This window comes from Vanellus vanellus (assembly GCF_965231255.1).
Source record: "Vanellus vanellus genome assembly, chromosome: 2".
In the NCBI taxonomy this organism is placed as follows: Eukaryota; Metazoa; Chordata; class Aves; order Charadriiformes; family Charadriidae; genus Vanellus; species Vanellus vanellus.
The window spans coordinates 732,709-758,243 of record NC_138906.1 but is presented as its reverse complement, the minus strand read 5'-3'; the positions used below and the strand labels follow the sequence as shown (position 1 = coordinate 758,243).

The window sequence follows — 25,535 nt, the reverse complement described above, 5'->3', positions numbered from 1 at the left end:
AAACCGGGACCGACCCTCTCCTCCCACCCAGTACCGGGGCACACTGGGACCGACCCTCCCACCCGGTACCGGGGCACACCGGGACCGACTCTCCCGCCGGGCACCAGGGCACACCGGGACCGAGCCCCCGCTCCCTCCCGGTACCGGGGCACACCGGGACCGACCCTCCCCCGCAGCCCCGTCCCCGCTCACCGCCGCCGCTCCGCCCCCTCCCGCGCCCCCCGCGGAGCCGCCAGGGGGCGCCCCACTCCCGTTGGCGGCGGCGCTCCCCCTACCGGCCGGCGGTCCGCAGCGCCGCGCCCGCCGCGAGTGATTGACAGCTGCCAATCACCGGGAAAGCGGTCGATTCGGAGGGAGGGAGGGGAGTGGGGGTCACACGCGTCCGCGTGGGGTTTCCCCCTCCCCATTAGCCCCCACCGGGGAAAGCCCGTCCCGGCGTGACACCGGGCGCCGGAGCCGCCCGGCCGGCAGGGGGCGCTGTGGGGGGGGGCGGGCGGGGGGCGGTGGCGCGGGCGGGGCGGGCCGGGCCGGGCCGGGCCTCGGCGGGTTTGCCGCGGCGGGGGCCATGGCGGGGCCGCAGGCCCGGCTGGAGGAGCTGGAACGGCGGCTGGAGCGGGCGGAAGCGGCGCTGCGGAACGGGCCTCCCTGGGCGCTGCGGGTCCCCCAGGTACGGACCGGGCCGGGGGGGAGCCGGGGGGGAGCCGGGGGGAGCCGGGGGGGAGCCGGGAGGAGCCGGGAGCGAGGGGCGTGTGGTGGTTGTGGAGCCATTGTGGGGCTGAGGGGGGGGCTGGGGGCTGGGGGGGAGGCGCGGGGCCGCTTCGGGGGTTGTTGGGGGGCGATGGGGGCTCGGGGTGGGCTTGGAGGGTCACGTATGGGGCCATTGTGGGGCTGAGGGGTGGGTGGGGGCTGATAATGAGCCACGAGGCCGCTTAGGGGGTTGTTGGGGGGCGATGGGGGATGGGGGTGGGCTTGGAGGGTCACTTAAGGGGTCATTGTGGGGCTGAGGGGTGGCTGGCGGGTACTAGTGAGCCACGGGGCCACTTAGGGGGTTGTTGGGGGGGACAGGGGCTGGCAGTGGGACTGGGGAGTCACTTATGGGGCTGACGGGTGTCTGGGGGGTACTAGTGAGCAATGGGGCCACTTAGGGGGCTGGAAGTGGGTCTGGGGGCTGAGAGTGGGCCTGGGGGTCGCTTATGAGGCCGTTGTGGGGCTGAGGGGTGGCTTGGGGGGCTGGGGGTGAGCCATGGGGCCACTTAGGGGGTTATTGGGGGCTGGAAGTGGTTTTGGAGGGTCACTTAGGGGGCTGTTGTGGGGCTGGTAATGAGCCATGGGGCCACTTAGGGGGTTGTTGGAGGGTAACAGGGGCTGGCAGTGGGACTGGGGAGTCACTTATGGGGCCACTGTGGGGCTGACGGGGTGGCTTGGGGCTGGTAATGAGCCTTGGGGCCACTTAGGGGGCTGTTGTGGGGTGATGGGGGCTGGAAGTGTGCTTGGAGGATCGCTTATGGGCCTGTTGTGGGGCTGAGGGGTAGCTTGGGGCTGGTAATTAGCCATGGGGCCACTTAGGGGACTGTTGGGGGCTGGAAGTGGGTCTGGGGGGGTTCCCTTATGGGGCTGAGGGGTGGCTTTGGGGGCTGGGGGTGAGCCTGTGGGGCCACTTAGGGGGCTGTTGGGAGGTCAAGGGGACTGAGAGCGAGCCTGGGGGTCACTTATGGGGCCGTTGAGGGGCTGGGAGCTGTTTAGGGGGCAGCTGAGTGGGCTTTTAGGAGACTGTGGGTGAACCTGGTGGGCTGCTTAGGGGGCTGTTGGGGGACGGGCTTTGTGTGGGGCTGGGCGTGAGTGTGTGGAACCGCTTATGGGGCTTTTGGGGCGCTGCTTTTTGGGCTGGGGGGTGGTGTCGGAGGGGCTGGGAGCTGGGGGGGGGGGGGGGGATGGGGGGGAGTTGCCCCTTCCTACAGCCCAACCCCGGTGCTACCAGGTGCCGGTGACCTTCGAGGACGTCGCGGTGCAGTTCAGCGGGGAGGAGTGGGCGAGCCTGGCCGAGGAGCAGAAGGAGCTGTACAGGAGTGTGATGGAGGACAACTACGAGACGCTGGTGTCCCTGTGTAGGCTCCGTTTGCGCTGGTTTGGCCGCTGCCGTCACTGCCCGGGGACCTCTCTCGGGGTTGCTTTTCTGCCTCTTTCTGTTTCCCTGCGATCTCCGGCCCTCAAACCATCCGCTCACCTCCGTGTCCCTTCTGGCAGTGCTCGGAGGTTGGCAGGGGGTAGCGAGCGCTCAGTGTCTTCTCCTCGTGGGGAACAGGTACACTGAACTCCCTGGGTTGTCGTTGCAGAAATTCCCTCTTTTCGCCGCAGAAATTCCCTCTTTTCGCCGCAGAAATTCCCTCTTCTGCATCTGTGTAGACCCTGGTGTGGTTTCCCGGCAGCGTGGCGGCTGTGCCGTCCGTTGGTCCTGGTGTGGGGAGCGAGGCTGGGGTTGCTCCCGCCGTGCAGGGGAGAAGCTGTCACGGGGCAGCGTTTGAGGTCCTTCTGGCTGGATTTTCAAACGCGCAGCCCTGGAGAAGAACTTTCCAAAAAGTCTGGTTGAACGCAATGATCTTAAAGGTCTTTTCCAACCTGGACAATGGTGCTGAAGGACACGGTGGGCTTGGCGGTGCCAGGTTAACGGATGGACTCCATGATCTTAAAGGTCTTTTCCGTCCTAACCGGTTCTGGGATTCCACGACACCCCGCTTTGCCCAGCCGGGGCCTCGTGCTCGTAATTAATTCTTCTCAGTGCTTGGGGGATGGAGCCAGGGCCGCCCCCTCTTGCTGTGGGACTCCCCTGCGAGCGCAGCCCGAGGTGGCACAGCGAAAAGCAGGACAGGGACCTCATGGCGGTGCCTCTTGTCGCCATTCAGCACTGTGTGCTCGGGCCGGCTGCGCTCCTGGTGAGGGGCAGCAGGACCGACATGTGGCGCCCTGGAGCGGATACAGGTACTCAGACGGGCTACGGAGCTGCGGGGAGGTGCAGCCGCCCGAGAATCCGTCCAGAGCCTCATCATTCCCTTCCTGTGCTTCAGGGTATTTTCCTGTCTGTGAGGTTGTTATGGTTTGAGGAACCCGCAATAATTTATTTTCATTCAGACAATTATTCTCTCTCACCTGATGGCCCCACCCCACCTGGGAAGCGGAATCGGGGAAAACCAAGGAAGCCTGAGGGTTGAAATATAAATAGGTTTAATAGAATAAGACTATATAATTAACATTAATAACACTAAAGAACCAATATTGATCCTGACACCAATACAAAATACACAAGGATTATCCTCAGCCCATTCTGTCCGTAGAAGCCGTGCACTCCCAGCAGGGGACAGCACATGTGGGACACTGCGAGCGCTGTGGCTTCCGGAGGAAGGGAAGGGCTCAGGACCCCGGCACCGGGGCGAGGAGCTCTCAGGATGGCAGCCATTGAGGGAGAGAGAGAATTCCTCAGCAAACTTCCTAATTTCTATGGAATGTGCCATTCGTGGTGTGAAATAACCCCGTTGGGCAGCATGGGTCAAGTGCCCGGGTCTCGCTCCTCCTCGTCCCCGCACCTGGCGAGCTCGAAAACACCGAGACCTTGAAACCCACACACCACAGCTGGGTGTAAAGTCCATGTTTTCCCAAATTCAGACAATAGAGTCTTCTAAAAGTGCAGTTTTCCCAAGTGTTAGAAGAGACTTCACTGCAGAATAAAATTACTGAACAAGAAATTGTGTCACTCAAACCAGGACAGAGGTGAATTTGGGGGGGGGAGGGGGTCTGTTGCAGGGATTCCCCTCTGCCATGGAGCAGGGATGGAGTTTCATGCAGTTGTTGCCGTGTGTGTGTGTGTCAGACATGCCGGAGAATGCTTTTTAGACTCTCTTCTCCTAGAACTGCTGCCTGCCGGTCCCTGTCTGTGTCCGTAACTTCCCGCGTGCCGGCGCTGACGCAGCCCCGGTTGGAGGTGCCGTTTTTCTGGACTGGGACTGGCCCTGCGTCCACTGGCTGTGGGTGCACCCGTAACGACGCTGTCGTGTCTTGCCCCTGATGTCTCTCTTGCTCTTGAACAGACTGTGATCTATCCAAGCCTGAACTCTTATCTCGCCTGGAAAGAGGAGAAGAGCCGTGCACACCGGCCGAGCCAGACCTGGAGGGAGCAGATGTATCTGCGGAGCCAGCCGGAGGTGCGTGACGCTGGGTTTCTTCCATGCCGGAATCCTGACTCCCGGCCGCTTACCGGCATGAGTGTAGTCCCTGCCCTCAGCCGCAGGGACCGAGGTGTCTCCTGTGACGGCTGTGGACAGTCTGTGCTGGGAGAGGACGCGGGGAATGTATGCTGGGACACATTGATGGAAGGAAACCCTCCCCTGACCCAGCTGCCGCTGTGTGCTGCAGGGACCCTGATGCCCTGTGGGCCTGGGAAGTGGGGAGACCCCCACCCCTGTGCGTGCTCCTCTGAGCTCCCGGCTGGCTGCCGGTAAAGCTGAGTGTCCTTCTCCTCCCCAGAGCCGGACCGCCTGAGTGATGAGGGTCTGATGGAGATGAAGACAAAAGAGTCTTGTGAGGGGAACTCTAGGGAGCCGGAGGGAAGCAGGAGCCTGGCGGTCACGGTGAACTGCAGTTCACGTGAGTGGTGGGCAAACCCAGCTAACGTGAGGGGTCCTGGGCCCCTGCCTGGCTCTATCGTCATCATCGTTCCTCTTGCCTTTGCAGCACACCTCCCTCATGAAGCCACCGCTGTGCCAGCAGATCTCAGCCAGCCGACCCCGTCCCCTTCCTGCCCTCTCTCCACGTGCTGTCGTGAAGCGGTGAATCTGAAACCGTCTCCGTCGCCTCCCGCTGCCGCAGGTACAGGGACAGAGCCCTTTGTCCCTCCTTGGCGGGGCTGGCAGCCTCGAGGAGCAGCCGGAGGTTTGCACAGGGCTCTCTGGGCCTGGGGCTTGCAGGACAGGGTTTTACATGCTTCAGACGGGTTCTGACGGTAAATCCTGCCGTGAAACGGCAAAGGACGAGGCATGGCACGGTGTGAACCAGCCCACCAAGTCCATTTGCTGCGAAGGACGAGCCCTGATGTTTCTGTTAAGAGTCCCCCCATCCTACCTAGGTGACATTTGTCATCTCGAACCGCCCTTGGGGCGTCTGCAGGGATGAGCCGTAGCGCTCCAGGTGTGAAGACACTGAGCTGGAAGAGAAGCGAGGCTGAGATTGTACCGGCTGCTGGCTGGGGAGGGGGTGGGAGGCAAGGGGGGAGTGGGGTGGGAGGAAAGCCCCTTGCTGTTTATGCCTTGTCCTCAAAGCCGAGCGGAGGAGTGATGTTTGGGTTCTGCAAAATTTCCAGCAGATGCCGAGGTGGGGATCCCAACGGAGGTACCGCAGGAGGAGGTCGCTGCGGAGAAGCCGGTAGTGCCTGAAACGCCCTCAAAAGGTCTGGAAGAAGAGGACAGGAAAGATTTGGGGAACGGTGGCCAGGGTCTGGTGGCCGATGCTCCCGAAGAGCCGGGTAAGGAGGCGATACCCGACGTCTGCAGAGCGATGGCGCAGGCGGATCCTGCCTCCCAGGGAGAGCCCGTGGAGGGCTCCTGCGTGAGCCGGACTGCCGCCTGCCAGCGAAACTCCACCCGGGAGAAATTCTACTCCTGCCCCGTCTGCAGGAAAACCTTTCTGCTCAAAATCAACCTCATCATTCACCAGCGCAGCCACAGCAACTTGGTGCCTTATATCTGCACGCACTGCGACCGGAGCTTCATGTCTAAGAAAAAAATCCGACGTCACCTCCGGGCTCGGGCGGCCAGAGGGTTCTGCCAACCCTTGGAGGCGGAGGAGTGCTCCAGCCGGGCGCCGTGCCCGGCCTCCCAGCCCCAAACCCCAAGCAAGGACTGCGGCACGGTGTTGGGGAAGCCCAGCCCCACCAGGTACCCGCTGTCACCTGGGAAAAGGATGTATACGTGCAACGAATGCATGGAGAACTTCTCCAGCGAGAGCTTCCTCATCCTGCACCAGCGCCGACATACCAGCCACCACCTCATCCTCTGTCCCTGCTGCAACAGGAGCTTCACGTGGGCCTCTGACTTTGTCCGCCACCACCGCACCCACACCGGCGAGCGACCCTACCAGTGCGGCATCTGCCAGAAGACTTTCAAGCGCCACCACCACCTGAACGTCCACCGGAGGATCCACGTGCGGCAGAAGAGGCTGTACGCCTGTGGGGACCCGCTGCCTGTGCCCCCGGCGCCCGTGTAACCTCCCCCCGGGGACACGAGAAGCGGGGAAGTGTGGCAGGAGAGGGGGTGGGAAGCCGGGAATTGTCCTCCCGGGGACAGGAGGACTCTGTCGGACCTTCTCTCGCCCTCTGCGGACCCACACCCGTGTGTGGGTCGGATGAAAGCTGGAGCACGGGATGGAGGGTGACCAGCCCTGCCAGTGCAGACCCGGGGTGCTTGGGTCGCTCCTTGTTCCTGAGCCCCGGTGGGATGCCGGGAGCGGAGGGGACACCGGGAACAGATGGGACACCGGGAGCTGGGGGGGACACCGGGAACAGATGGGACACCGGGAGTGGGGGGGACACCAGGACTGGGTACTGCCGCTGTGTCGCATTCGTCCCTTTTCTGGAGAGCACCAATAGATGCTGTAGAAATCCAAGATGCTGAACGCACCTTCCTTCGGCTCCGGAGGGGGAGGGGGGAACCTGGCCGTCCCCCGGGGGGGGGGGGTACCGGGAACGCTGCTGCCCTCCTCCCGGTGGTGGTGTGGGGGGGTGAGGCCGGAGGAGCCACCGGGCGCGGGGGGAGGGGGGGGGGGTATGTCCTGGCGGGGTGGGGGGTCCTGGCCGCGTAGAGGGGGGGGGGGAATACGGGGCGGGAGCGGCGGTGCCGGTAACGGGGGGGGGGGGGGGGGGGGCACCGGGGGGCGGTGCGGTGCGGCGCGCGGGGCGGGCCGGCAGGGGGCGCTGTGGCGGGGCGGCGGCGGCGCGCGCGGCCATGGCCCGTTGGGGCCCCGCTCAGGTACCGGCGGGGGGGGGGGGGGGGGGGTGGCGGGAGGAGGCGGCGGTGGCGGATCCCCCCCCCCCCCCTTCCCCTCACACCAGGGCGGGCCCCGGTGCCGCTGGGGGCGGGCGGGCGCGGAGGTGGTGGTGGTAAAGGCGGGGGGGAGGGGGGCGACATGACGGGGACGGGCCCGCCGGTGGCGGCCCCTCAGCGCCTCATCCCCCCCTCACCCCGCGAACAGGAGCCCGAGTGGGGGGCCGAGGCCTGGCAGCCGCTGCCGCCGCAGCCCCACGGTCCCCTCCCCGGTGAAGGGGATAAGGCGGCGGCGGTGCCCGAGATCTCGCTGTGGACGGTGGTGGCGGCGGTGCAGGCGGTGGAGAGGAAGGTGGAATCGCAGGCCCTGCGGCTGCTCAGCCTGGAAGGGAGAGCGGAGACGGCGGAGAAGAAAGTGTCCGGGTTGGAGAAAGCGGTGCTGGATTTCGGGAACCGGTTGGAACGTAAATGGGCCGCCCTGGCCGCCCTGGTGCAGGAGAACACGCGGCGGTTGGAGCACGTCGAGCGCCAGCTCCAGCACCGCGGTTGCTGGGCAGCCAGGCCCGGGCCGGGCCCCGGCGGGGACGAGGCCAAGGTAACGGGGACGAGCCCCGGGTAACGGGGACATGCCCATGGTGACGAATGGGGACGAGCCCCGGCTCATGGGGATGTGCCCAAGGTGACAGGGATCAGCCTCGGGTGATGGGGATGAGCCTCAGCTCATGGGGACATGCCCATGGTGACGAACAGGGACGAGTCCCAGCTGACGGGGATGTGCCCAAGGTGACAGGGATGTGCCCAAGGTGACAGGGACGAGCCCCAGCTCATGGGGACGTGCCCATGGTGACGAACAGGGACGAGTCCCAGCTGACAGGGATGTGCCCAAGGTGACAGGGATGTGCCCAAGGTAACGGGGACGAGCCCAAGGTAACGGGGACGAGCCTCAGCTCATGGGGACGTGCCCACGGTGACGAACAGGGATGAGCCCCAGCTAACAGGGACGTGCCCAAAGTGACAGGGATGAGCTCCAGGTAACGGGGACGTGCCCACGGTGACGAATGGGGACGAGCCCCGGCTCATGGGGATGTGCCCAAGGTGACAGGGATCAGCCTCGGGTGATGGGGATGAGCCCCAGCTCATGGGGACATGCCCATGGTGACGAACAGGGACGAGTCCCAGCTGACAGGGATGTGCCCAAGGTGACAGGGACGAGCCCAAGGTAACGGGGACGAGCCCCAGCTCATGGGGACGTGCCCATGGTGACGAACAGGGATGTGCCCAAGGTGACAGGGACGAGCCCAAGGTGACAGGGACGAGCCCCAGCTCATGGGGACGTGCCCACGGTGATGAACAGGGACATGCCCAAGGTGACAGGGACGAGCCCCGGGTGATGGGGATGTGCCCAAAGCGACAGGGGCAAACCCAAGGTAATGGGGACATGCCCAGGGTAACAAGAATGAGTCTTGGGTAATAGGGACGAGCCCCAGCTCATGGGGACGTGCCCATGGTGACGAACAGGGACGTGCCCAAAGTGACAGGGATGTGCCCAAGGTGACAGGGACGAGCCCAAGGTAACGGGGACAAGCCTCAGCTCATGGGGACGTGCCCACGGTGATGAACAGGGTCGAGCCCCAGCTAACAGGGATGTGCCCAAGGTGACAGGGACAGGCCCCAGCTAATGGGCACGAGCCTCAGGTGACAGGGATGTGCCCACAGTGACAAACAGGGACAAGCCCCGGCTGATGGGGATGTGCCCAAGGTAACAGGGACGAACCCCAGCTAAGGGGGGACGTGCCTGAGCTAATGGGGACATGCCCAGGGTAACGAGGACAAGCTCCAGGTAACGGGCACGAGCCCAAGGTCACAGAGATGTGCCCCAGGCCACCGTGTGGCCAGTGAGCTGTGGCATTGGCTCTCAGAGGTCACTGCTCACGGACACGGCCCCTCCGGTGCTCTCCCTGGAGAGTTGGCACACTGAGGCAGCAGTCGGGGACTTCCCGCTCTTCCCTGTCCCCAGTGAGGTGGGGGAGCAGAGCACAACACCCCTGAGCATTTTCAGCCTTGTGGGGTCTCACTGGTCACCCCACTGGTGGGACGGTGGCTTCTGAACCATCCTGCTCCCGCGTGAGGGGTGACACTGCTCACCTGGCCGCTTGGGGCTGCGGTGGCGATCAAGGGATGGAGAGGTGCTTGTGAACCTGTCACGGTTGTGTGTGTAGGGGGGGAAACGTGCCAGCCTCGCTCTGCCGGTTGGAAATTGTCCCCTGGGTTCTGGCCGTGACAAAGCTCCTTTCCGTAGGAGCTGTGGCCCCTCACTGCATTACGCCGCCGTCTGCTGTCCTGGGGGAGCGGTGGGGCCTTGGGGCAGGGGGGAAGGACGAGGCGGGGAAGCGCCAAGGTGCCTCCTGCGGTTTCAGGTGCCGGCGGCATGTGAGGATGACACGGCCGGTTTGCTGGAGCAGGAGTGGGGCAGCTCGGAGAGCCGGCAGAAGGAGCTCTACAGGATCGCGATGAAGGGGAATTACGAGACTGCGGTCTCTCTTGGTGAGGATCAGTCTCCACTCGCGTGTCGGACACGTTATCATCCCCTGGTCTGAGTCCTGCTTATGACTGCTTGTAGGTGGCTGCGTTGTCTGGGTGTTTGGAGAACAGGTAGTGAGAGGTGACACCTTTACACGTTTAAGGTTTTGTTGCCTCTCGGTTGAGGGTGACAACTGTGCTTCGTGCAGCCGAAGAACACCTCATCCTGCCAACGCAGCAGTGTTGTCAGCGGGGGTGCTCGGACGCTGCCGGGATTTGGCCCTCTGTCCGCCCTGATTTGCCCTGCGAGGCTTTTCCCCCGTGAGCCCGCGCGCTGCAGGAGGAGCAGGCGTCCGCTGGTGCCCCGGGACTCCGCACAGGGTCTGCGGGAGCAGAGGCCAGCCCTCCCCGCGCGGTCAGGACAGTACGTGGTGGGGATTTCAAGTAACGTGCCCATGCTGTGTCCAGCAACCTGCCTTCCTGCACCGTTTTTTGCCAGGTCACGGGCCGTACATATACCACCCTGCAGGGGTTTGCTGCGTATGGTCCTAAATTTCAGCACTAATTATTTTTGGCTGAAATTTTAAAGGCTGAGTGCCCAACAGGCGCTTCTTTTTGGGGTAACTGAAATAATGTTCCTGGTTTGGCTGGCGTCAGCCTGCTTTGCTCTGATGGTCCTGGGAAACCTGAGCTGCTGCTCTGTGAACCCAGGACCCCTCTGGGCACCCCACGGCTCCCGCTGTGCGAGAGCAGCCCCTTACCGAGGGGAGCTGGTGCTGGTCCCCAGCGTCAGCAGTTCCTACCGCTGCTTCCTCCTTCCCAGGGCCCGGGGACGCCAGCTCCAAACCCGCTCTGCTACCGCCGGCCGAAAACGGGGAGGATTCGGGTACGAGGACCCACGGGCTGCCGGAGAACGGAGCGGTGTCGGAGCACCTCAGTGGCGGTGAGTCACAGCGAAGGCTGAGAACGAGCGCTATCGACACGCCTGGGCTGGGCAGGGTCTGTGCCGGCTGGGCTACGCCGCTGCTGCCCGCACGCCGCTGCTGCCTGCCCACAAAGCGCGGGGGTTGGAGCGTGCCAGCAGCAGTGCCCCTGTCGCTCCCGCTGGATCCCGTCCCTGCCGAGCTGATCCTGTCCCTGCGGGGAGCGTTTCCAGTCTTGCGCGGGGTCAGGAACCGTCGGGACTTTAAGCCATGTCATTGGGGCCTCCTTAAAACTTTTAAGAGCAGATCTTTAAGCCCAGAAGAGCCCCCTTGCCAAAAAGAGCGGAAAACTGGGAGAGCTGGGGCAAGGCTTAGCGCCAGGGCGGCTCTCTGGCCCTGCAGGCAGATGCTCCCTCCTGCTCCCGGAAGGTTTCGCTTTGATCCTTTTGCCCAGATTCACCCACCTAAACTCTGCCATTCCTGACAAATTTCCTGCCAGGAGAGCAGCTTTGCCTTCACGTTTCCTCTGGTTTGGTTTCTTCACGAGTATTTCATTGCCAGGCCGCCAAATGTCCCTGAGGTCCAGCGATAACCCCAGGAGGTGCCAATGCCCCCTCTGCCTCATGTGTCCTTCTCCCGCTTTGCTCTGGGTAAAACTTTCCGGCTCCTTTTCTAACGGCACGTTTGCTGCTTGGTCTCACCAACGCGCCGCAGGGGAAGCTCAGCTCCCCGCTCCCGCGCTGGGGCTGCGGGCACGGGAGAGCTTTCCTTGCCGGGAATGAATGGCTGTCTCTCAGCAGGTGAGATGATCGTCATCAAGACAGAAGAGCAGCAGCCCCAGGAGGAAGGATCTGAAATCCTGGCTGTGCCGCAGACCCCCTCAGCGAGACTGGACGAGGAGGTTCCCCTGAGCCAGGAGCAGCCGGCGCCCTGGGAGAGCCACGCTGGCTTGGACGAGCAGAAGGCAGCAGGAGAGGCCGTAGGGGACTTCTGCGAACACGGGGCTGCCCAGCCTGAATTCAAGCCCGTGGTGGTGCCGGTGGAAGCTCACCCTGCCCCCGGTTTGCCTTTCCCAGCAGAGCACGTGCTCGGCATGGGGACTGACCAGCCGTTCGCCCTGCCCCAGGGAATGCCGCTGGGAGAAGACACCACCGCGGAGACGGCCTTGTCGCAGCCCGGCTCGGAGGAGCGTCGTCCCTGCGCCGCAGGGGAAGAGCCCCGCGCGCTCCCACTGGGCTGGAAGAGCGTCCGGCTGAAGCGCAACCTCCTGGCGCGGCAGCAGAGCCAGGCGAGGAAGAGCAACGGCTCCTTCATCTGCACGGCCTGCGGGAAGAGCCTGGCCCACCACGCTGCGCTGCTGCGGCACCAGCGCCTGCACACGGGCGAGCGTCCCTTCCAGTGCCCGGCCTGCGGGAAGAGCTTCAACGAGAAGTCCAACCTCAACAAGCACTACCGCATCCACACCGGGGAGCGTCCCTACCGCTGCCCCGCCTGCGGCAAGGGCTTCATCCAGAAGCACCACCTCCAGAAGCACCAGCGCATCCACGGGGTGCAGCTGCGGGGCGGGTGGGCAGGTCGGCCCCCGCGGGCCAGCGCCGCCGGGGAGCGGCTCTACCGCTGCATCGAGTGCACGGAGAGCTTCCCCCAGAAAGCGTCGCTGGAGGAGCACCAGCGCCGGCACACCCAGCAGCGGCCCTTCCAGTGCAACGGCTGCAGCAAGAGTTTCCGACACCGACAGTCTCTGAACCACCACCAAAAGGTCCACGCCGTTGCCACCTCTCCCGCCATCACCTTGCCCGTCCGTGACGGGGAGACCAGCCCCTGCAAAGCTTTGACCCAGGATAATCCCTAGCGCGAGGGCTGGAGAAGGGAAGGGGCGGCGTTTCTCCAGGCTGCTCCGCAGAGGTGCAGCAGCCTGCGACAACGGGACGCGCCAAGCAGCTGGTGTTGCACCGCCGTGGGGCTCATGGCACCGCCAGGGGGCTCATGGCACTGCCGTGGGGCCTCCGCACCACCTGGGTCTCCAGGAGGAGGAGGAAGAGGAGGACGGAGGCAGGCTGATGTGCTGCGCCGGCAGGGAAACGCGCCGGGGGTGAAGAGACCCAAGAGGCAGCGGAGGAGGTTTGGTGGCCGGGGCTGAGCCGGGTTGTGCCGCTGCCCCGTGGAAGGGGGATTCGGCCGAGGAGCAGCTGTGTCGGGTACAGCGGAGCGGGCGAACTCAGGGTTATCTAAACACTACCAGCGTGGAGGTGGCGCGGGGGCGTGGGGTGGCCCGGGAAGGGGCTGTTGTGGCTGGGCAGCAGCCGGCGTCATCGGACGAGCCGGGAAGAGACTCGGATAAAAGACTGGGCTGACGTGGTCTCCTGTTGCGCTGCAGGGTGGGTCGCCGAGGGGCAGGCCGAGGGGGGCTGGCATCGTGCCGCCTCCACCCGGCAAAGGGAGCTTGGGTACGCGGCCCCGTAAGTTACAACATCCGCCTCTCCCGGGGGTGTGCGGCTCCTGCTCGGCACACCACGGGCAGCCGCCCCGTGTCCCCGCTGCTTCCCATCGCCTGCGATGGCGCGAGGCCCTTTGGGGACAGAAGACCTCAGCCCTCGCCCCGGGTGGTGTCGGACACCCTGGGGACGAGTCCTCGAAACTAATGCAAACCAGGAGCCTGAGCGCGAGGGCGCCCTGGGCTGCCTGCTGAGGAGGAGGAGGATGGGCCAGGAGGGGAGGAATGCGCAGCTGCCCCGTGGGAATGTCGGAGCCGCCCCACAGGAATGCCACGCTGCCACTCACAGCCCCGCTCTGTGGGATCTGGGCCCCGTGGGTCTCCCTGGCAGCGCTGGGTGGCAGGACAGCGATACCGCCCTCCTGCCTGCAGCCCTCCCCATGGCGGGTCAGGGCCACTCCATCGTCCCCGGTCCCATTTGGTGGCTCATCCTCCCGCCTGAGGAGGGCTCGACCTTCCTGGCCATGGTTGGGGTATCCCCAAGGGGCTCAGCGCCCTGTGCCCGCTGTGTTTGTCCCCGCACGGGAGACCCCAGCTCAGGGCCCCGCAGCCCAAGTGCCCCGGTGGAACCGCCCTGGTCTTGGGGGTCCCCAGGGGCAGCACTTGCAGATGGTGGCACCCCGAGGCACAGGCAGTGCTCGTGTCCCCTCGCTTTGGCCCGGGGGGGTGACGATGATACCCTGGCATGCGTGGATGACAATCTTGGGGCAAGCCCTGGGGACAGCGGTGACATCCTGATGGACACACTGGGGACAGCGGTGGGTGACAACACTCCAGGGAAACCCCTACTGTGGCTGTGCCCTCACCCATGGGTTGAGGTTGAGGTTGTGGTGGCCATATCCACCGAGCGCACCCCCCTGTGGCTTCGGTGGCCATGTCACATGCAAGCAGTGGGGCTCTGTTGGTGGCAGGAACTGGGGGAGGGGACCCAGCAGCCTGGGCTGCCCCGGGCAGAGCGCCAGGGGGGGATCCTGTCCCCCTACCCGGCCCTGGGGCTGACACCAGGGTGCTGGGCCCAGTGTGAGGGATGTACTGGGGGGTGTACAGTGAAGCCCAGGGTGGTGGCAAAGGGCCAGAGCGTCCCCCTGCACGGCCCTTTGTGGCCACAGAGGCGCGGGGGCTCCTCAGAGTGATGGGAAGGAACACAGAGGTTGTGGTCCTGCTGCCCCAGCCCCACTCTTGGGGCTCCCCTGCCCCCCCGTTGCAATGGCAGGTGACAGCCCCATGCCTTCCCTGTACGCTCGCCCATGGGACATTCCCCGGTGCCACCGCGCGCAGAATGAGGTGACGGAGCTGCCAGCAATCACCCCCATGAGCCCCCCCCGGGCTGGAGCTGCCCTTTGCCTCGCTCCGCCTGAGCTGCTCCAGGTTCCTCCTCGACGGGCAGTGCAGGAGGGGGTCAGCTCAGCCCCCCGCTTTCCCCCCCCAAACCAGGCACCTGTACAGACAAATACTTTATTGACTCCATAGCCTGAGAACGGGATCTGGGATTTGACAGGAAACGCTGGTCCCAGTCCCAACAGCTTTAGAAGAAATTGCCTGGTTGGGGCAGTTGGCCCGAGGGAGAGGCCACCCCTCCGCGCCACCCACGCTGGTCTTGGAGGCATTGCCCACCAGCAATACCATCACACCCACTGACAAATGTCACTGGGATCAACTGGGGGGGTCTCTACCTGGGCAGGGATAAGCAGCTCAGTCACTACAGGCTGTGCCAAGAGCACGGCTCACTGCCAGACCCACCGGCACCGCGCCGCTGTAAGGCACCAACCATCCCCGTATCCTCCAGGGCTTGGCAGCAGGCAGAGCCGTTGTCCTGTTGGGGACATGGGGCCGACCCCTCTGCCACCGTCACCTCCTCATGGCTAACGCTACAGTCCCGGCACGCTGCAATCCCGGCGGACAGGAATTGAGGAGCAGTGGGATGTCGTGTGCGTCCCCAAGGAGTAGCTCTGACACCGCTGCGCCTCCTGCGGTGCAGGGAGGTGGTCGGGCACCGCTCGGCGCTGAGGATTACACCAGGATGCGGCACGGGCATTTCCTCGGTGCCCGAAGCATGCTGCCCGCAGCAGCCCCCCCCTGCAGCCCCTCACACCTCGTAAGTGGCCAGGAATGAAAAATCCGATAAGCAAACTGGTTCCCTACACTCCCTGCCTGGAGAGGGACAGAGACCTAAGGGATGTCAAATAATTACATCAAACAACTCGATGAAAAAAAAAAAAAAAACACCAAAAACCACACAGAAAATTAAAGAGTTCTAACAGCTGCTCCGTTTGGTCTGCACGGCGATGCCACCAGGACCGATTTCCTCTCTCTGCGCATGATTCGTGCTTCCCAGCAGCGCACGCGATGCACGCAGGGCTCCGGCCGTGGACACGTGCGGTTCGAGTGGTTCCTGGGGACGCCGGAGCCACGCCTGGGCTGGCGTTCATCACTTACCGGGCTCCAGTTACCCGCGGGCCTCTGGGCAGGTCTCACTCCACAAGATGTTTGAGGTAGCTACCAGAACTAGTCTTCCATGGGATTAGTTACAGCGGGATTTAGCACGCAACTAAAGGAGACCACCTGCAATTGGGAGAGCGGGGGTTTCCTTCCGCAGCCAACACGAGGAGGGTTCCTCGCGCAAACGGTTGCTGCAGCGCAGGGGGAATCTCCCCCATGAATTCTTTCTAAAGTGACTCTCCATCTGTGCAGGCCGGTCCTGAGGGAATTGACGCTCCTGGGTGTTTCGGGCTCTCGCGGGCTGGCCTCGTTGGGGAAGGAGTGCTGCTGGGACCTCAGAAACAGCCACGGCCCCCTCGCAAGCGGAAAATATTGGGGTTTGATTTGTTCTACGTATCTTCTAATGCAATGCTCAGGTGTTCCCAACCTGATGGAGGGGTTAGCAGGTCTCCTCACCAGGGTGGGTGATTCAGCAAGTGCGGCCAGGACGCAATGGGGTGTCGGAGATGCCACACTCTCTTCATCCGGCGTCTTGGTCAAGAAACTTTGTCAGTGAAGTGAAGAGCTCCTTGGGAATCCCGCCTGGCTCGCCAGCTTCATTCCCTTCTCTCTGTCCTCTTCACCGTGTAATCGTATGTCCAAACGCGAAGGGTCAGCTCCAGCATCAAGTAACAACGGCTGTTTGCAATTCCTCTTGCTGGGCTGCAGGAGATGTACCCGGTCATCTCCCAGGAAGGTCAGCTTGGGAAAATTTCGTGCATCAGCCAGCAGATGCGAGAGTCTGAGGAATGGTAAAGCATTTTGGATCACTGGAGGCTTCCGTCGTTTGCTCTCTATGCTGGTATCCATGCTTGCAATTCCTTCTAAAATTCAGGAAAGCTCCTAAAATCCAGTGGACAGACAGTTCACAGCCTCAGTGCCCCACCATGTGCAAAAATCAACGCTCACGCAGTTTCTCTCCAGTGACACAAGCAGTTCGGATCTCTCCTGCTGTCATTTCTCTGTCACCCCTGAAACCGCTGCCCTGTTCCCCAATCTAACCACAGGCTGGACGGCTCTCCCACCCCAGTGGTGGCAGTTCTTGTCCAGCGGTCTGAGTTCCGCAGAACCGAGAGGGAGCGCGGTCGCTGGAACCGCTTTGGCTGCGGTGGCTGCAGGGCTGATGTTTTTTTCGGATGCCTGGGCTGGTGGGCGAGGAGTGCTCCCGCCCGCGGGCGCCTGTGACTGGGGCTGCCGGGGCGCTAGCGCGACGGTCGGGCGCTGGGCCGCGGCGGGCTGCTGGAGCGCAGCCAGGGCTTTCTGGCGGTCGTGTATTTTCTGGTGGCGTGAGAGGTTAGTTCTGCGGGTGAAGCATTTCTTGCAGGCGGTGCAGCAGTACGGCCTGTCCTGCAAGTGGGTTTGCAGGTGCCGCTGAAGGGAAAAGGTGCAAGACAGAATCTTTTTGCAATGATTGCATTTTGGCACAGGTTTCCTACGAGACCTGGGACTCTGCTGTTGGGGGAAACACGTGCTGGACAGGTTCCCTCTGTCCAGCTTCTCCTTGGCCTGGCCCAGCCAGGTCCCCTCAGCGTACGTCCCGTTGCTCAGACTGTTGGCACCTCCGCAGAAAGCCCCACAGAACTTTCTCCTTGGCCGGATCCTCAGCTCTGGGTGGACGTTCCCCCAGACCTTGGCCCCAAAGGCCCTGTCTTTTATGTGGATGCTCTGGTGGAGGTCCAGGTGGCGTTTGTCGGCGAAGCTGATCTCGCACATCGCGCATTCGTAGGGCCCTTCTTTGGCGTGGCTCCGCTGGTGGATGATGAGGTTGATTTTCAGACGGAAACGCTTCCCACATTCGGTGCAGGGGTGCGACCACTCGCGCACGTCACCACGCCGACAGTTGCCCATCAGCAGCCTGTTGCTTGCATATCTGTTCGGCTTCTTCTTGCTCTTCGGCTTCTCACTTTTGGGGCACTTCTGGCTCTCTGGGCTGGGAGAGGGTGCAGAAACCTCTTGCAATGCCTCAGGCTCCTCTTCCTTCAACTTGATGTTTTCAGGAGGAGAAGCCCGTTCACACACCATTTCATTTCCCAGTAAAAAGCCTTCCTCTGAAACAGAACACAGGCGTTGGTCATTCACGCTCCCAGAACAATCACAGAATCACAGAATGCTTTGCGGTTGGAAAGGACCTTGAAGATCATCGAGTTCCTGCTATGGGCAGGGACACCTCCCACCAGCCCAGGTTGCCCAAGGCCACGTCCAACCTGGCCTTGAACACCTCCAGGGATGGGGCCTCAACAACCTCTCTGGGCAACCTGGGCCAGTGCCTCACCACCCTCACAGGGAAAAACTTCTTCCTAATGTTCAATCTGAACTTGCCCTCTTCCAGTTTAAAGCCATTCCCCCTCGTCCTATCACTCCATGCCCCAGTAAAAAGTCCTTCTCCAGCTCTCCTGTAGGCCCCCTTTAGGCACTGGAAGGCCGCTCCCTGGAGCCTTCTCTTCTCCAGGCTGAACAGCCCCAACTCTTCAGCCTCTCCTCATAGGAGAGGTGCTCCAGCTCTCGGATCATCCTCGTGGCCCTCCTCTGGACACGCTCCACCAGCTCCATGTCTTTCCTATGTTGGGGACTCCAGAGCCGGAGGCAGTACTCCAGGTGGGGTCTCACCAGAGCGGAGTAGAGGGGCACAATCCCCTCCCTCGCCCTGCTGGCCACACTTCTGATGCAGCCCAGGATACGGTTGGCCTTCTGGGCTGCCATCGCCCACTGCCGGCTCATGCTGAGCTTCTCGTCAATCAGCACCCCCAGGGCCTTCTCCTCAGGGCTGCTCTCCAGCCATTCCCCGCCCAGCCTGGAGCTGTGCTTGGGATTGCCCCAACCCAGAGGTAGGACCCCGCACTTGGCCTTGTTGAACTGCATGAGTTTGGCTTGGGCCCACCTCTGCAGCCTGTCCAGGTCCCTCTGGGATGGCATCCCTCCCCTCCAGCGTGTCTGCCTCGCCACACAGCTTGGTGTCATCACAAACTTGCTGAGGGTGCACTCGACCCCACTGTCCGTGTCGCCGACACAGATGTTGAACAGTACAGGCCCCAGTACTGACCCCTGAGGAACACCACTTGTCACTGGGCTAGACACTTGGACATCGAGCCGTTGACCGCAACTCTTTGAGTGCGACTGTCCAGCCAGTTCTGTATCCACTGAGTGGTCCATTTGTCGAATCCATGTCTCTTCAATTTAGAGATGAGGATATCGTGTGGGACAGAAACCCAGGTTGTGGTTCCCAAAGCACCGAGCAGGCTTTTAGCAATAGAGGAGCTACCAAGAAATTTAAGAATGCAGTTTGGAAAGGTGGAGGTGCCACCACAGCATCCTGCCCACATGCCCTGAGCAATCCAGACCTCTTGCTCCCAGGAAAAACGAGGCTGTGGTTTGCCGCAGCGCCATCAGGGCCGGTGGTGCAAAAGGATCCACCTCTAAAACCAGGACACCAACGATGGCCACAAGATGTAGCAGGGAAAAAAGGTCATTGAAGAGCGATGGTCTGCAGTACTGCAGGCTGTTTGCTTCTGTCAAGCTTGCCACTGCTGGCAAATGCCAAACGTTGCAGGCAAACTGGTTCCCGTGAGGGCTGTGCAACGCCGAGGGTGGTGGTGAGCTCCTTGCCCCCCCCCCCCAGCCAGGCTGTTCTGCCGGCGTAAGCCATGGCCAGAACTTGTTTAACTCTGCACACCAGTGCCAGACATGGGCTCCGAGTCTCTGGAAGAAGTAGTGCTCTGCGTGTTACCTTGGGAAAGCTTCAGGACCAGAACGGAGCGTGCCTGCAGATGGCCGCCCCCCACTTCCGACAGCCCCTGCTCCCTCCGCTTCTGGCAAGAAGAAGAGGGCTGTGCCACGAGAAGCATTAGGCCACCTGAGCTCAACACCAGCTCTACCGCAACGCTGGAGGAAGGAAGCGTGCTACTGCTGCCAGCTCTCCCCCCGTTTCTGAGAGAAGGAACCCCGACGGGACTGGTGTTCTTTCTGCAGAGATGACAGGGCTGAAACGCCTAACCCTACCCTCCTCCCTTGCTTGGTGATAAGACAGGCCTGAAACTTTCTTCTCCCTCCCCATTTCACACACGTTAGCGAGCTGCTTCCTGCCCGCAGGGCCCCGTGTTTCCCCTGCGCTGGGTTACTCACTGGTGCTAGGCTCAGCTGCGTCCTCTTCCATCTCTGTCTCAGGCTGATCGTCCCTGTGCAGCTCCTCTTTTTGTGCACTCAGGGACATGACATTCATCACCAGGATGGGGAGTTCTGTTTGCAGAGAAGAGCAGTTTCTAACACCTGTGGAGAGCTCGCACCATCCTGCTTTGGTGCGATGCCAACCAGAGATGTGCTGGGAGCGTGCGGAAGAGCCAGACAAATCTGTGGCTCAAGGAGCCATCATATGTTGCGCCAGGGGAGGCTTAGGTTGGATATGAGGAAAAATTTCTTCCCGGGAAGGGTTGTGAAGCGCTGGCACAGGCTGCGCGGGGCAGTGGTGGAGTCACCATCCCTGGGGGTATTTAAAAGCCACGTAGCCGTGGTGCTGAGGGACATGGGTTAGTGGTGGGCTTGGCAGCGCTGGGGTGATGGTTGGACTCGATGATCTTAAGGGTCTTTTCCAACCTAAATGATACTATGATTCTATGGAAAGCATGTGAGGAGTTAAAAGGAACTGGAGTGAAGCCACACACGAGGACCAAAAGCAGAGGGAGAGCTGGGAGGAAAGTCACCAAGGTGCCTGCTGCGTGCTGTCACCTCTGCAGAGCAAGCTCGTCCCTCCTAAACCCTCCCCACCAACTCTACAGGCAGTATTCCCGTATCGCCTCATGTTCAGGCCCTCCAACCCGTTCCATTTTCCCTGGAAGCACCTCGACAACACACCCCAGGGCTTCTGCTTTTCCCTGGCGATGCTCCTCTTAAGCACGGTGACCTGCCATGCCCTCTCCCACAGACACTGCCACCAGACCTGCTGAGAGAGCTGGGACAGGAATGGCCCCGAGGAAGCAAGTCCTCCTGGCACCTCTGTAACTCACCTGTATTAGCTTCCGTGGGGACTCTGTCTTCTCCCAAAGCCTCTTCCTCCTGGTCCACCTCTTCTGGTGTCTGTGGGGACTTCTGACCATCTGGGACACTTGTCTCTGGGGGCTCCTGACCATCTCCGATACGTGTCAGCGGGGGCTCCTGACCACCTTTGACGCAGAGCTCTTCATCCCTCTCGATCCGGGACAGGACGTCAGGCTTGGACACGGCGTAGTCTGCTCACGGGGCAGAGGGGCATCGTGTTTCATTAGGATCTGGCTGCACCTTTATTCTGTCAAACTCTCAAAGCGACCCTTCGCGCCCTAACCCCAGAGCTCGCAGGCAGGACAGACAGACACAAATAAATCATCCGGGCTCTAACAGGAAAGGTGGTGCTGGTTTCTTGGCCCCGTGGCAGGATCCACCCATGAGCACAGCCGTAGCTCAAGTACAGAGCAGCTCTAAATAACAGAACGTGAACTAAAATCTCAAAGGAGAGGGACAGCCTCTGTCTGTGTAACATCTTTTTCCTCTCTTCCTGGCAGCACTTGACAAACCAACCCCCGAAAGCACACTCGGGGCTTGTATCACTTGTGGGTGACGCTTCCCAAAGGACAGAGCCTGCGCTGCCTCTGCCCCGCGCCAGCGCTCACCCGGTCTCTCCTGGGCCTTCTTTAGCCCCCAGCTCCTCACTCCTGCAGCAAAGAGCTCTCGCTCACAGCTCTGCCCACGCATTTCTTCTTCTCTTGGCTCCGTCAGGTTCTGCCTGTCCCTTTCCAGCATTTCCTACCTTCCTGCCTGGCCTTTGCGCTCTTAACCGTTGACTTTTCCAACTCCCCCATGCCATGCCCCGAAGCTCTCCTGACCGCTTCTGTTGCCCCCAGCACTAGCAGAGCTGCTCCAGCCTCCTCCTCCCACTGCGGGTTCCCGGGTTCCTCACTTCCCACCACATCTCCTCTCTGGCCAAGGCCAGCAGGAGTATTTTTGGAAGCCCTAGGGCTTGTGCATGCCATCAGGTGAAGAAGGATTGCCAAACTGCGCAGAAACAGGACTGGAAGGGATCCCAAGAGGTGTGTCCTGCCGCTTCAGCCTCCAGCCCAGCTCCTCCTGACAGGCTCTGTCTGGTTTTCTGCACAGGATTCATCTGACCGTTCCTCTTGGAAGAAAGATTCCAGGTACTCCGTGGAGGTTTTGCTAATACAGTCAAGAAACCCTCAGAGCAGTTCATACCTAACACAGACACCGCTGGGAGATGTCCTGACAAAGCTGAGGCAGGAACTGCCACCCCCTCCTGGCACCCGCCTAACTTACCTGTGTCAGCTTCCTTGGGCAATGCGTCTTCTCCCAAAGCCTCTTTCAGCTGGTCCATCTCTTCTGGTGCCTGCGGGGGCTCCTGACCATCTCCGATGCCTGTCAGCAGGAGCTCCTGACCATCTCGCACGCAGAGATCTTCATCCCTCTCGATCCGGGACAGGATGTCGGGTTTGGACACGGCGTAGTCTGCTCACAGGGCAGAGGAGCAGAGGACAGCGTGTTTTATTAGGAACTGGCTACACCTTCATTCTGTGGCACTCTCAGAGTGACCCTTCTCGCCCCAACCCCCGAGCCAGCAGGCAGTACAGAGACACAAATACATTACTCGCACCAAAACAAGGAAAATCAGCGGTGTCGGTTTCTCGGTCCTGTGTTGGGACTCGCCCATTAACACAGCTGTAGTTCAAATACAGAGAATATCTAAATAATGGAACGTGACCTAAAATCTTAAAGGAGAGAGAAAGGTTTGTCTTTAATTACTTTTCCTCTCATTTTAGCTTTAGCAGTGGTTTGAAGAGCAGGGACAGAAAACTTCCTGCTCTGTAGAGGTGTCTGTGCCAGAGGGGACCACAAGAGGCACGGGTTTATTCTGTTTCTACAAAATATTCTTGAGAAAAGTGGAGCCTCAACTGCAGTGGCTGCGCAGCCCAGCACGTTACTAGTCATACCCAAGAAACAGCTTTTGGTGGGGAATATGTTACAGCCCAAATCACCCAAGAAGATGTCGGGTGTCCTTTGAAGACTGAGCGTGATTAGGTCGGTTCTTTAGCAAGGTATGTGGGAAGTGTCCCTGTCACTTCACGTTGGAGCTAAACAGACGGAAAACAGGAACTAGGTCAGGGTACAATTATCAGACTTCACCCAGATAATTCCTGAACTGTACTGGAAAATCACAACGGTTCCCTGACCCTGGAATCCACTTACGCAGTCATTAGGAACAGCATCTCACATGGATATTTTGTATAATTTTGTTTGTATTATTATCGCTGTTCTTTACTACAGATATCTCTTACAGACATTGCTTACGAGCAGGGAGGAGGGAAAACACGGGGGTGTGACTGCCCAGCAGAGGTTCTGCTAGCCACGGGCGGCCAGCTCCACCGAACCAGGCCATCGGTCGGGCTGCGGTGGGAACCAGTCCAGCCCTACCCACCCGAGCGGCTCAGCCGGAGCCGCAGCCCCCGTGCCTTACCCAGGGAGATCAGCATCTCGTAGTTCCCCCTCATCACAGCCCTGTACAGATCCTTCTGCCAGCGGTCCAGCCTCTCCCACTCCTGCTCGTTGAAATACACTGAAATGTCATCGAACGTGACCGGTACCTGCAATCACAAGTATCACGCGCTTGGTGATTCCTGATGGGGTTGGGTAACACGGAAACCAGGCGCGTGCAAGTGAGCGCTTGGCTTCGGTTGCCGGAGCTCTGGGCTGGCACAGAGCAAAGCGTGCCGGGCCAGGTCAGGGCTTGTGAGCGGCAAGTCCAGACCTCGCAGACACTCAGCCACCCGAGCCCACTGCTAAGATCCCTCCGGCATTTCCTACACCCTGCCGTTTAGGGGTTTTGGTGGTGGCACCGGTGCTTCCAGGGGCCGGGCTGGATGCCGTTACCTTGGGGACCTCTCCCCGGGAGCCGGGGGGCAGCCGCAGGATCCAGAAGTTCCTGTTCTTCAGGAGATTCTCCACGTTGTCCAGCCGCTGCTGGAGGTGCCCGTAGTCCTGCAGGAGGTTGCCCAGGGCGGCCAGGTTGTTGCCCAGCTCCCCGACCAGGTTCTCGCAGGCCAGCAGCCTCCGCTCGGCTTTCTCAGTCCGGCTCCGCAGCTCCTGCAGCTGCTGGGCCTCCGCCTGCCCCGCCGTGGCCCGTGACCCCATGGCCTTGCGCTGGGGAGTGCCCGAGTCCTGGGGGGGCAGTGGGGAAGAGAGAGGTGAAGGGCAGCGGGGGAGACCCAAGGGACCCCCACACCCCCCAGGGGACACACCGGAGCCTGGCTGCAAGCCCTCCATCATCCCTCAGAACCTCTGGGAGGCCCCTCGGGGTGTCCCCCAGCCTCCCTGGACCCCCTCCTCATCCCCAGGGTGTCCCCAGCCCCACCGTCCCCAGCGCCTCAAGGGGACGCCCCCCTCGTCTTGTCCCCAAGGTGTCCCCTGGCCCACCACCCCAAGGGGACCCCCCGTGCCTGGGATGTCCCCCAGCACCCCAAGGGGACCCCTCCTCATCCCCGGGGTGTCCCCAACCCCCATGAACCCGCACCCCAAAGGGACCCCCACCTCCCTTGTCCCCAGGGTGTCCCCCGGCCCAGCACCCCAAGGGGACCCCTCCTCATCCCCGGGGTGTCCCCAACCCCCCTGAACCCCCACCCCAAGGCGCCCCCCCCGCGTCCCCGGGGTGTCCCCCCGTCCCTCAGCACCGGCCCCCCTCTGGAACCCCCCCCGGGCTGTGGCGCCGCAGGCTCGGCGGCCGGCGGGGCCCGTAGCGGCGCCGGGAGCGGGCAGGCCCCGGCGGGCGGGACCCCGACCTCTCCGGACCCCGGCGCGGCCCTCACCTGAGCGGGGCCCCGGCGGGACATGGCCGCCGCCGCCGCCGCTGCTACGGGCCCCGCGCGCCCCGCGGCCGCGCCGCCCGCCGCGCCGCCCGCCGTGCCGCCAGGGGGCGCTGCCTGCGCGGGCGGGGCCAGGCCGGGGCGGGGCGGGGCGGGGCGCCCCCTGGCGGGCGGGAGGCGGCGCGGTGGCACCTCGCGCGGGGTCAGCGGGGCCACCGGGGCCACCCCCCCCCCCCCCCCCGCACCCCATTGACGGCTCCGGTACCCCCCGGGGCCACCGAGCCCTGGGCCTCCCGGTGCCACCGACCTCAGGACACCATTGACTGTCCTGGACACCCCCCCCCCCCAGGGCCACCGACCCTGAGACCACCCAGTGCCATTGACCCCCGGTCCCCCCACAGTCCACCCCCGGTGCCACCAACCTCGGGACATCATTGACTGTTCCGGACCCTCCCCCGGTGCCACCGGCCCTGGGATGCCATTGACTGTCCCGGAACCCCCCCGGTGCCACTGACCCCACGACACCATTGACTGTTCCAGACCCCCCCCCTGGTGCCACCAACCCTGGGACACCATTGACTGTCCCGGTCCCCCTGGTGCCACCAACCCCTGGACCTCCCAGTGCCACCGACCTCAGGACACCATTGACTGTCCTGGACCCCTCCCCCCAGGGCCACCGACCCTGAGACCACCTGCTGCCAGTGACCCCCGGTCCCCCACAGTCTGTCCCGAACACCCCCAGTGCCACCGACCTCGCACCCCATTGAATTCTCCGGTCCCCCAGTGCCACCGACCCCGGGCCACCATTGACTGTCCTGGTCCCCCTGGTGCCACTGATCCCAGACCCTCCAGTGCCCCTGACCCCCAGTACCCCACAGTCTGTCCCAGACCCCTCAGTGCCATCAACCCCGGGACGCCGGTGACTGCTTTTTGGAGGGGGACGTCTCTGGGTGGGGGGTCTGGGCTTTGGGAGAGCATCCTTGGGGTGTCCAGTCCCCTGGGGCACCCCTGCAGGGTCGGGTGCCCGAGGGACATCCCTGGGGGGGTGGTCTCCTCCCTGGGGCCATCCCTGCAGAACACGGATATCCCACTGGGGTCTGGTCCATGGGGGTACCCCTGTGCTGCCCGGGGGGGGGGGGGGCTGAAGCCCCCCTCTGCCCTTTGCACCCCAGGGTGATGCTGTGGGGTCTCGCCAGCCGGATGCGTGGGGCAGAGCCCCCTGCGGGATATTGCCACCCCGACATCCGCCCTGGTTGTGGGGACG

General features: G+C 62.6%; 3 protein-coding genes across 3 annotated transcripts; 2 read left to right on the top strand and 1 right to left on the bottom strand.

Annotated features, from left to right (window-relative positions):
* The first annotated feature begins 547 nt into the window (after positions 1-547).
* Positions 548-6,642, top strand: LOC309669304 (zinc finger protein 783-like). Its single transcript, XM_082479930.1, has 6 exons — positions 548-667; positions 1,979-2,105; positions 4,080-4,193; positions 4,516-4,635; positions 4,723-4,857; positions 5,348-6,642. Exons 1-6 carry the CDS (start codon positions 566-568, stop codon positions 6,247-6,249), a joined length of 1,500 nt encoding a protein of 499 aa, XP_082336056.1. The 5' UTR covers positions 548-565; the 3' UTR covers positions 6,250-6,642.
* Positions 6,643-7,167: 525 nt separating this feature from the next.
* LOC309669145 (zinc finger protein 212-like) lies at positions 7,168-12,798 on the top strand (the record flags this gene model as incomplete). The annotated part of the gene is made up of 4 exons (XM_082479748.1): positions 7,168-7,620; positions 9,443-9,569; positions 10,369-10,488; positions 11,269-12,798. The coding sequence occupies 4 exons, from the start codon at positions 7,168-7,170 to the stop codon at positions 12,318-12,320; spliced, it is 1,752 nt and encodes a 583-aa protein (XP_082335874.1). The 3' UTR covers positions 12,321-12,798.
* A 1,611-nt stretch (positions 12,799-14,409) lies between these two features.
* Positions 14,410-24,304, bottom strand: LOC309669088 (uncharacterized protein). Its single transcript, XM_082479684.1, has 7 exons — positions 24,275-24,304; positions 23,343-23,630; positions 22,930-23,056; positions 21,735-21,923; positions 20,438-20,659; positions 19,560-19,673; positions 14,410-17,488 (listed from the first exon to the last, which is right to left on the bottom strand). Exons 1-7 carry the CDS (start codon positions 24,296-24,298, stop codon positions 16,395-16,397), a joined length of 2,058 nt encoding a protein of 685 aa, XP_082335810.1. The 5' UTR covers positions 24,299-24,304; the 3' UTR covers positions 14,410-16,394.
* Between the last annotated feature and the right edge of the window lie 1,231 nt (positions 24,305-25,535).

Coding starts and splice junctions, on each gene's coding strand:
- LOC309669088 (XM_082479684.1), bottom strand. CDS start 24,298: ATGTCCCGCCGGGGCCCCGCTCAG. Junction 23,057..23,342: donor CCCGGGGAGAGGTCCCCAAG/GTAACGGCATCC, acceptor TTGTGATTGCAG/GTACCGGTCACGTTCGATGA. Junction 20,660..21,734: donor GCCCAAGGAAGCTGACACAG/GTAAGTTAGGCG, acceptor CCCCGTGAGCAG/ACTACGCCGTGTCCAAGCCT.
- LOC309669304 (XM_082479930.1), top strand. CDS start 566: ATGGCGGGGCCGCAGGCCCGGCTGGAGGAGCTGGAACGGCGGCTGGAG. Junction 4,194..4,515: donor ATCTGCGGAGCCAGCCGGAG/GTGCGTGACGCT, acceptor TCTCCTCCCCAG/AGCCGGACCGCCTGAGTGAT. Junction 4,636..4,722: donor CACGGTGAACTGCAGTTCAC/GTGAGTGGTGGG, acceptor TTGCCTTTGCAG/CACACCTCCCTCATGAAGCC.